The sequence below is a fragment of the Parasteatoda tepidariorum genome, chromosome 9, assembly GCF_043381705.1.
Source record: "Parasteatoda tepidariorum isolate YZ-2023 chromosome 9, CAS_Ptep_4.0, whole genome shotgun sequence".
Lineage (NCBI taxonomy): Eukaryota > Metazoa > Arthropoda > Arachnida > Araneae > Theridiidae > Parasteatoda > Parasteatoda tepidariorum.
Window position 1 is genome coordinate 57,859,733 of NC_092212.1, and position 11,092 is coordinate 57,870,824.

The 11,092-nt window shown below is 28.3% G+C and overlaps 1 protein-coding gene across 1 annotated transcript in view; it reads right to left on the minus strand.

Moving 5' to 3' along the window:
• Positions 1-11,092, minus strand: part of LOC107449790 (glutamate-gated chloride channel-like) — a 429,932-nt gene that overhangs the window by 24,999 nt on the left and 393,841 nt on the right. The window contains exons 7-8 of the mRNA XM_043042909.2: positions 10,641-10,708; positions 5,984-6,207 (exon numbers count right to left, since the gene is read on the minus strand). Of these exons, the coding sequence (XP_042898843.1) occupies positions 5,984-6,207; positions 10,641-10,708 (292 nt within the window). The remainder of the gene's footprint in view (positions 1-5,983; positions 6,208-10,640; positions 10,709-11,092) is intronic.

Consider the following 11,092-nt stretch of genomic DNA (forward strand, 5'->3'; position numbering starts at 1 on the left):
TGCAAGTCGTGAAGGCTCAGGGAATAGAGCACCCGCCTTCCAATGAGGTGAACCGGGTTCGAATCCCAGCGATGACTGGTTGATTCGAATTCCGCACCCGGTTTGTAATGAACACAGAACTGACGTAAAATATCCTCAGTGGTAGACGGATCATAGGTTAGATTCCCCTTGCCGTCAGGTTGGTTTTCCTTTCCATGTAACGCAGATGCGGGTTAGTTTCATAAAATAGTCCTCATGGAAAGCAAATTTCTACCAATACTTGATCCAGGAGTTCCCTTGTCTTCTGGATTGCGTTCAAAATTACAAGGTTACGGAGTTGAATATGTGTAACCGTAAACCCAAAATTGGATCGACTTTTCGACGACGGTTATAAAAATAAAATAAAATTAATTAGGGCAAGAAATATTGTAATATATTTTACGAAATCAGACACAAAAACGTACTTTCTCCGAATAAACAAAACTTTTTTTCGGCGGATTCGGATAGACCTCATAATGTTAATTATATTTTTTTTTGTATTTCGCCATATCTCGAGAACTCTTATATCGAGAAAATTGAAAACTTTTTATACACAATTATAAATTCGTTTTTCCAAAGTTAATTCAATCCAAAAAAAAAAGTTTTAGTAAATATTTATTAAGTTTTAAAGTTTGTAAATTTACATTGCAAAATGCAAAATTTGATTGCAATCGGTCGAATAGTTCCTGAGAAATATAATTTTAAATCTACTACTTCTTTAAAATTTGATTTCTCATGAGCTATTCAACCGATTTCACTCAAATTTTGTATTTTGCCATGTAAAATAATGTACTTCAAAATGATGTAAACAAAATTAGATACTTTATAATTGAAAATATTTCGACTGTTATTAAACAAAATAATAAAAAATAGTAAATATTTACTAACATGTATTTTTTGCACAGCACTTTGAATAAACGGATTTTATATATGTGTGCAAAATTTTTTCAAATCGCTTAAAAAGTTCTCGAGATATGGTGAAAAACTACAAAAATAAAATTATCAATAGACGGTCCGAAGCTTGAAACTCTCTCCTGATCAAATTATGGGGACCATATTTCCCAGATAGAGGCTATTTCGGTGATCAGAAATCCGAGGAAAAAAACGTTATGTTTATTTAGAAAAAATACGTTTTTATGTAACTTGAGGTCTGCACTAATTAATTAGCATATTTGAGGTCAACCTCTCGAACTATTAAGATTGAGTCTTAGAATGTGAAGATATGATCATTGGGCCAAAAGTTATTCTGGGCAGTCCGCTTTTTGTTTTGCGCTCTGTACATAGAAGTTGTGACATTTATTTAAAATTATAACGTGGAATGTCTTAAACTATCCTGAAAGCTTTTTTAAGAAACGAAACTAATATCCGAAAAAAAACAAATCTGTCTTCAACATTTTTTTCCGAACGATAAACATATCAAACTGAAAATGGAGACTACACTTTCAGACGCACAACTTCATTTTGTTGAGATGAAATTTTCCAAGTTTTTTGACCTATCAATAGGAAACCATAATAAACAATTCATTTCATATGTAGCGATCTAGTACGAAATATATTGCGAAATGAATTGTGATATTTTAATTAAACTTATTGCAAAGTTCAACTATCCAAATAGTTTGACAGTTGTTATTAGAAAAAGGAACCAGATAACAAGCATAAAAACAGACAGAATCATAAAAGCAAATGTGACGGCAACATTTCTTTTCGAATGAAAGAACATATCAAACGCGAAATGGTGAAAATACGTCTTCTGCATTTTTGTGAGAAACCATTCATACAAGTGGCGAACCGAATTACAACGACTGTCTCGGCGAATGAATTTGGCAAGAAGTATTGCCATTCAAGCAGAAAAATCACCTCCTGTTGCCTCATGGGAAATATTCGAATGTGCATGGTATATTTTGTCTTTTTTGCCACGCGCTCCGTAAAAGAGAAAAATTGCGCCATTTTTTTTCCGACTAGCTCTTTCTCATAGCTATCTGAAAAGTTCGAAGTAATGTAAAAGAATATCTTTGGAATAAAGAAAGAGACCTTATGACTTTTCGAAGCTGTTTTTTTTTCGACAGCCGACAGGTATTCCTCAGAGGGAGAGGAATAAAGAATTTTTTTTTTTATATTCCAATTCTAGATATAGAGGACTTTCTCACTTTAGTATTGAAACTGTAAAACGGAATCGGTTCTTATCGGGGCTATTTATTCTCAGCTCATAATATGAGTTTACTACTTGAAGCATTTCAAAATAGTTTATCGTAAAATATGTTTAGTTTAAAGTTCAAAGAGTCATTGTTTATGCAGAAATTTAGCACATATTTTGTGTTGAAAATTGCTATAGCTTGTATAAAGTTAGTGTTGATATTATCTGTTTCAGAAAAGCACATTACAAGTTCATGAATAAACAAATTTTGTGTCCTGAGTAGTATTTATTTCTTGTCACTTTGTTCTTTGGGACATAGAATTGGTTTGATTTTGGGACCTTAGATTTGGTTTTGGTACACATGGATACTACACTATCTACTTGAAAACTACTGAGGAGTTCTTGGAGATTCTGAAATCGAAAACAGCCAGTCTGAGTAGATTTACTACCACTTTTGATAGCTGGTCATTGGAATTGTCATTCAGGTGTCCATCATAGCTGAAGTGAGCACTGTCAGTGAATAGGGTTGTTTTGATTGGCTACGCAGTTTGCATTCTTATTCGTTCCAAAGATGCTCTGTTGGATTTAGAATCGAGGCTCTGAGAAGATAAATCCAATTTCTGACATCCCATTTCATCAATGGCAAAGGAAATCTTCACGTGTACATTGAGCAGTTATAACTCCGAAAAATGAACTGGTCTTCCCATAAAAATTGTCATAGAACTGAGGAGAGTAGCAATGCTCAGAATGTCCATATACAGACCAGTGCTCATGTGTCCGACCACAGGAAGCAAGGAACGCTAGGCGAAACATGAAAGACAACCCCACACTATGTCCTGATCTTCTTCAAGTAGTTGTCCGTATACTTTTGGTTAGATAATATATTTTGGAACAGAGTTTTGATAATTTTATGCATTTACCATGGTAGGGTGTATTGGAAGCACAGAAGCTTCGTAAAACGTATATTACGTACTATTCATGTTAGTTTACAGATTTATTTGCTTTACTTACGAGTTTTTTTTGTATAAATTGCATTGTTTCTTAATAAATAAATGTTTATATAAACAGTAATGTAGGCAAATAAATTTTGTCACAATTGAAGATGGAAATATTTTAGACAATGAAGCTGTGTTTTTCCAGATAACATTTCTTTGTTTTTCAGAAAAATTCACCTAGATGCTGTTATCACTGTCAGAAGTGTATAGTGAATATTATTATACATTAAAATATGCAAGTTTCAGTTTATATGATTTTAAAAGTAATGATTTTAATGTCAATAATCAGACGCAATTTAAATAAAATTTTTTGCAATAACTATTGCACAGCCATCATCTTTATAAAGTTTGAACCACAAGGGGATAAAAGTGCATTGATTCAAGGGGACAAAGACCGAATGTGTAAAACTGGACAAGGTAATGGAAGGAAGCGGATTTACTCGTAAAACTGAATTCCATATTTGATAACTAAACAAAACATACTAAACATATCTATAGCACCTTATAAAATGTTCATTTTAATTAACTAGTGTAATCATTAATATCGAAAATATAAAAATGGGTACTATTTTGACATTATTTACACATCAGCAAGCATTTTTAACAAGGTTAAATTAATAGCCATCTTGCATGTTAGTATATATGTTACCGTTAAAGTATATAATGCAGTTATTTCATAGAATACCTAGTTATTCCATGAAATAACTGATCGTGTCCGTTAAAGTGTGTAATATGTTATTAATTTGACACTTTAACTAGTTATTCTATGAAATAACTAGATATTTTATAAATTAACTAATGAGAGACAGTTAAAGTGTAAAATAAACAATTGATCTAAAATGAAATAACTAGGTATTCTATAAATAAACTAATGATAGACAATTAAAATGAAAAAGAAGCAATTTATCTCATTTATGCAGCGTATAAATGGTATTTATGAAAACGTACCAGAAAATCATTTGTTACAACAAGGATTACTAAAATGATACTTGGAATTACATTATTTCTAAAACAAAAACATTTTTTGTTGAATAGTTCGTAAATGCAGTAGGGGTGGAAGGTAAATGTATTTGTCGTGCAGGATATATGATTATGATATAGATTATTTTACACTTTAACGGGTTGCAGATCGTTATTCTATAAAATAACTAGTTAAACCGTGAAATACAAGAGAGTTTTACACTTTAACGGACACGATCAGTTATTTCATGGAATAACTAGGTATTCTACAAAATAACGGATTTCATACTTTAACGGTAACATATACACTGCATCTTATTATTATGGTTCTCTGCGATTAATCCCAAGAGCTAAACTTTTAAATTTCACGACAAAAGCCAATCAGTTTGTTTCTAAAGTATAATTTTAACTAAGTAAGTACGAACTCCAAAATTTAAATATAATTACGTTCGTAGTTCTTCTTCAGGCATATACCAACCCTTTAAATCTGTTAATCCTCCTTGTTTTCAGTAATGCTGTCTCCTTGTTCATATAGTTTAGGGAACATACATGTGAAATATTGCAATAAAGAAAATTTATCGTCTATCATATCTAAAATATTTGATCAAAAATGAAATTTGTTGTAGAAAAATTTAGTAAATGTTTGCTTTCTTTACGAATGAAATTTTTTCTTTATATTTAAAAGTTTCAGATGGTTTCTCTCTCGTTCTCTTTTTGTTGAAATGTGATAAATATTATTTTCAATGTCAATATTACTTTCTTATCTAATTCCAACTTTAAAATCACGATCCTCGAAGATTACTTTAGGATATGTTGCATTAGTATTAAAAGCCTTTGGTCTTAAAAAAAGAAATAAAAGGTACATTTATTCTTTCAAACTTTAAAAGACGAAAAGAAAGCGCAAATCATCCAAGTGTTTGAGTTTAGGCAAACAGTTTTAGTACAAACCGAAGTTTATGATTATTTTTAGATAGCTTTTATGGGGAAAAACTGTTTTGGGTTAACATATTTAAAGAATAAAGATTAGATTAACTGCAGTAAACAGATTACACTAGCTATAAACTGTGAAAAACAGTTTATAGTTAGTGTAATCTATATACTGTATTTCATCCGTACCGTATGCCTGATTTAACTGTTATAAAAAAAGCTATAAAGATTAAATGAACTACAGTTTAAGGATTACATTACAAAAAATTGTTAAAAAACAGATTATAGTTAGTGTAATTAAAAAACTATAACGATTACTTTAACTACGGTATAAAGCTTATATTAACAATAAGAAGATTTTAGGGTAAAAAACAGTTTATAGTTAATATAATAAAAAAAAATACAGCAGTATAAAGATTACTTTAACAGTAAACTACTTTTTGGGTCAAAAAAAGTTTATCGTTAATGTGGGTAAAAAACAATAGTATAAAGGTTAAAGTAAAAATTTTTACTATAAATTGTTTCCAGGATTTAAAACAATTTATAGTTATTGTAGTTTAAGCAAATATTGTAATTAGAAAGTATGTATAGATTAGATCTAACTGATTTTGATAAGAATTCATCATAACAAAGTCAGATTTTCTTTTATTAATCTCTTATTAATACTAAATGCATCTTATTTGAAAATTAAAAAAAATATATATTTTAGTATTAGTAGATTACATGCTTAATATTTATTTTAGTATAGTTTAAATTTTATTTTTGAAACTTTTCTTTAAAAAATTTAACATTTGCTTTTGTCAAAAAGTGTTTAAAAAATGGAAGGACCTATTTTTTAATTAGAATTGTTTAAAGTAAAGCACCAAATCAATTGTAAAAAAGTGGATTAAGCTAGTATTGATATAGAACACCTTAAATAAAATATAATACGAAGAAAAAAATGACTTACCTTATACTATAAAGGACGTCACCATTAGGGTAAATTCGGAGTAGAACATTTGGCATGATTATATTATGAAAATGGCCTTCTTTTTCGTTTGAGAAGAATAAGTCGGGTTTCCAAATCTTATCAGGGTCTGTTAAAGTTAGATATCGAACCTGACCATTCATATCATCAAACTGCATTCTTTCATCTTTCCACTGTTCTCGCAAAGTCATTTGTACGCTGTATTCCTGAAAAATCACAATTTATTTAAGAATAATTATTGATTAAGTATACCATAAAAATAATCTAAAATAATCTGGTATTATCAAATGTAAATAATTAGAAAATATTGTTATTATTTAGCTTTAAACGATAATAAAATTCGTTTTTAGAACTGCATGAAAGTTTTTAAATTACCCGTAATTGTGTGAGTAGCTTTAAATTTCTTAGTTCATTTATTTTTTTTCATTAAAGTTATCAGTTGGGTACAATTGATGGGGAATTGAGTTTCGTTTATTTTCTTTCATTAAAGTTATCAGTTGGGTACAATTGATGGGTAATTGAGTTTAGTTCGTTTATTTTCTTTCATTAAAGTTATCAGTTGGGTAAAATTGATGGGGCACTGAGTTAAAACAATCAATAGATTTTAAACCAAAGCGGAATTCAGAAAACTTCCGTGGTATTCTTCCGCTTGTGTTATATTTACGAGACTGCTTGGCATTCTTGTAAGCTTTATTATTGCAATTTGCGTTTAAATTTGCAGGCTATTTTATCATTCATAAGAATTTTTTGTATTTTATAAATTCTAAAATGTCGAGAGCCGTAAAGAGATGCAATAAAATTAACATCACGACATGAATAAAGTGTAAAGGTTGGCATGTTTCGTGCGTTATCTTCTGTTTTTTATGTCTTCAGTTAAAGTTAAATGAGTTTTCAAATTGAATGGTAAATAGCACAGTTGTCATATTGTAAACAGTGCAAAAACAATATAGTATTGCATGTTTTTTAAGCTTATTACGAATTTTAAACACTAGAGTCACCTATGCTTAACTTCATACACTAATTCATCCGTTGAGATAATTAGATGATTTAAAGCTTCCGAATAAAAATCTAAAATTATTTATGAAAACTAACTACACCAAATGTATGTCTTTCCATTAATAGGCATTGTGCGTTTTTTAGTTTTTCTATATTGGTTACCTTTTAAATTTGCATGTAATACTCTTCCTGGTAAATAAAAGCATTAACCATTTTTCTAAGAAAATACTTCGGAAATCATTACTTTTAAAAAAGATTCCAGCTGCATTATTAATATTAACCAATGAGATATAAATACTTACAATTACCGCTGAAGTTCAAGTTTGCCGTAATATGTTGGCGTTTAAGATTACAATTCAAGTTTTATCGTTAGCCAAACTCATTTAAATTTAATATTCTTTTTCAATGCATCTAGGCTCATATTTTGATAAATAGACAAAAATGTATTTTTTTCCACTGCTTTTTTTTACCATACTTAATAAAATTTGGATCCGAGGGGCTAGAAAAGTTAGTCATGGTTCTTGTGGCTGTTTTCGTGTCTCTCGAATCCTTCTGAAAGATGTCTCATAAATGCAAATAATTGCATATATTCCAATACCTGTTTTTTATCTATCTATTCTGTAAGTTTTTCTTAGTGTTCAAAAAACTATAAATTCTGAAACCTATTACCTACGTAAGATAATCTTTTTGAGTAATATTTTTCAAGGAAGAATATTTCTCGGTCCTCTTTTCTTCATCAATCTTTTGCGAACGTACTCGATTAATAAAAACAAGGAAAAACAATAAAGTATTTAATAAAATCGTATATTGAAAATTCTCTCTATTATTTTTAATATTTGCAAAACTTGAAACCTCTTGCTTACGAAATATTATCTTCTTTAAACTAAACGGAGAATATTACTTACCCCACTTTCCCCCGACAATTTTTTTACGAATAAACACGATTATAAAACAACAAGTGAAGATAATTAAATATTAAGCAAAATTTTACATATTTGCACTCACTCTTTATCAACTTAAAATATTTCTAAAATAAACTCATTGAGGGTAAAAAGTTAAAAGCATCGGTTACAAATTATTTATTGCAAATTCACTTAAACAGTTGAAATGATTTCAACCGAAAGCATTAATAAATGGACAATCTACAACTACCTTCATCCATGTCTGAGAAAATCCATTCCTAGCGTTCGCAATTTCAACTTGTATGATTAATAAAAGAAGTGATAGGATGAAATGATTTCGACTAAGTAAGTAATTGGAATTCCAAAGTAGGTGCTTCGATATTCTAAATCTGTCTTTTGGTTCTCCAACAAAAGAGGTGGGAGTGGCGTTCGAAAACTCATTAGGTGAAAGAATGACCGATTGAAAGTTGGCTGGTAACCGCCCATCCAATTGAAATTTGGAAAACGATGAGATCAAATCACTTGTGATTAAGTGCTTGTTAGAGGGTGTGTAGAGGGTATTTTAATAACGGCTTATACGAGGCTTTAGTGAGAGCAGGTTTTAATTAACTACCAAACTAATGGGAAATAAGGGTTTTAATAAATGCCATTTGAGTATCTGAAAGTAGTAAATTAAAGCCTTCGATTTTTTAAGGTTTTTATCTGGGGGATTTAATATTTCTTCGATGTAAGGAACCTTAATCTAAAACCTTTTGTTCAGATGTAATTAATGCGAGATGGATTTTTAAGCCGAAACTTAATCTTAGTTCTATTTAGAAAATTATCAAATTATATAAAACACTTATTGAAATTTAAATAGCACATTAAAAGATAAATTTGTAATATTTAAAAGGATTTTAAATGGATTTAAGACTTTTATGTCATAAAATTTAAATTTTGAAGTGTAATTAAAAGATTAAAAAATGATTAAAAAATTACTGAATAAAATATAATTTAAAGCTTTTTTTCTTTATTTTTTTAAAAAAAAAAATCAACGTTTATGCTTAAATTTATTTCAGGAACGAAAAATATGTGCTTGCAAACTACAATATATTTTTAAAGTTTATAAATTAAGTTTTCAAAGTATTTAAATTAAGTCACGTTAAGTCAGCCAATTGAATTGAATGTGAGGTTTAGTGGCACAAGGTCCAAAAAAGGACATACTGCGCCAAACACACGGTTTTAAAAACAGATTAAAAGGTTAAGTAAAGCACACGTATAAAATCAGATAAGATAGTGAAAATTCTAAAACAATTTTGAAAAGTTACATACATTAAAATCAATAAAACTACGTGGTAAATTTACTAAAACACTTAAGTCAGCCAAAGGATGCTGCTTCGTAACGCCTTAAAAGTCTTGGGATTAGATAATTATTTTTAAGGAATTTTTTGAATTAATTAGTTTTAAATTTTGGCTTTTGAATTAATGTAGTATATTTATCGTATTTTTTCTAAATAAAAATACCCTTTTTTGAGACGAATTTTTGTGACATGAAATTTGAATAATATGCTATCTTTACCGCAATTACCAGATATATACTTGAATTACAAATTGTAAATCATATTTTGCAATAGTTAATTACAAATTAAACAATAAAAATATATTTGAATGCTTATAAACTACTATTTATGCTTATAATTACAAATTCTGAAACATTTACCGAGACATAAATGATACGGTAATTGGCATAATTTATTATCATTATTACTGATTATCTATTTTATTATCTATCATTGTTCTTAGAAGAACGTATATTTTTAGACTGTCAGGAAAAAGGCATAATTTAAGGATTTTGATATAGATATTTTTTTCTTATTGTAAACAGGTTTCGATTATACTGCTCAATTTCATAAAATGTATTTTTAAAATCTTTGAGAAATGTTTAATGTTAATTTAACATTTTTAAATCTCGAAATGAGAGTTTTTTTTTTTTAAAAAAAAAAGAAAAAGCTCATTATTATTTTGCTTTAATTTTCAAAATGAAATATATTTTATGGAAAAAAAAATGACAAATAAATTGTAAGACAAGCAGAAAACATTAGCAATTTTGTTTTTTTCTTTACAAAATTTGTTTTTTATTTCAAAGCAAAAAAAAAAAATCCATATCTTAACTATTCTTGTATTTTTAAACACTTATACATATGATTTTTAATACAAATGATCCATTTACAGAGTTTTCTGTGTAAAAATCAAAATTATTTTAAAATAGAAAATGTACACATGTGATATTATTCAGAAAATCATGACAAAATATAGAAAGGCAAATTGAGAAAATAATAGAAATACATATGCAGGTAAATTATTGAAAACAATAGGAAACAATTTATTGAAAAGGACATAAACGAGAAATTCCAGGAACATTCTAAATGCTATTGCTTATGTGTTACAAAATGTATGGTAACAAGAACTATTAATTTAAAAACCAGAAATATGTTTTTTTGTAAATTTTTTGAAACTTTCTTTTCTGAATTTAAAAAAAAAACAAAAACAGAAATGTTATTACTAAACAATATGGTCATTTAACCAGAATTCACTATTTTTCTCAGTGTGGGAAGCAAGAATAAAATGAGTAAATCTGCACATACAAAATTATTTGACACTATTTGTTAAAGTGATAAAATCAGATGTCCAACAAAAGTATTTTATTGAATTGTTATTTTAAAGTTAAACAGTGAAAGTAAATCTGTGTGTTTGTTACTTACCATCTTCACATCATCAATCTTACTGATGCTCCGAATGAACATATTTACTCTTACAACTGCAGGACCATCTAGGAAATAGTAAATATTTGAGTAAATTGAATAAATGTTTTAGTATATATGTATATATAGCACCATAAAGACAAAAAAAAAATAAATAAAAGAGAGAAAAACGAAAGAAATTAAGAAAAATAATAAGTTTAGTCGCTAAGCATAAGCTGCAAGCATATAGAACTTATAAAATAAGTTAAAAATATAGAGAAAACATGGAAAATAGTATTATATGAAGGTTAATGAAAAGAGAGGAGGAAAATTTATTAAAATAAAACACTTTTAAAAATATTTTTAAAAAATGCGGATATAATCGTGTAAGCTTATGACAAGATATCCTTTCATTATCTTTTTCCGACTTTTTAATTCCCCCCCCTCTTTTTTAAATAAACTATATATATATA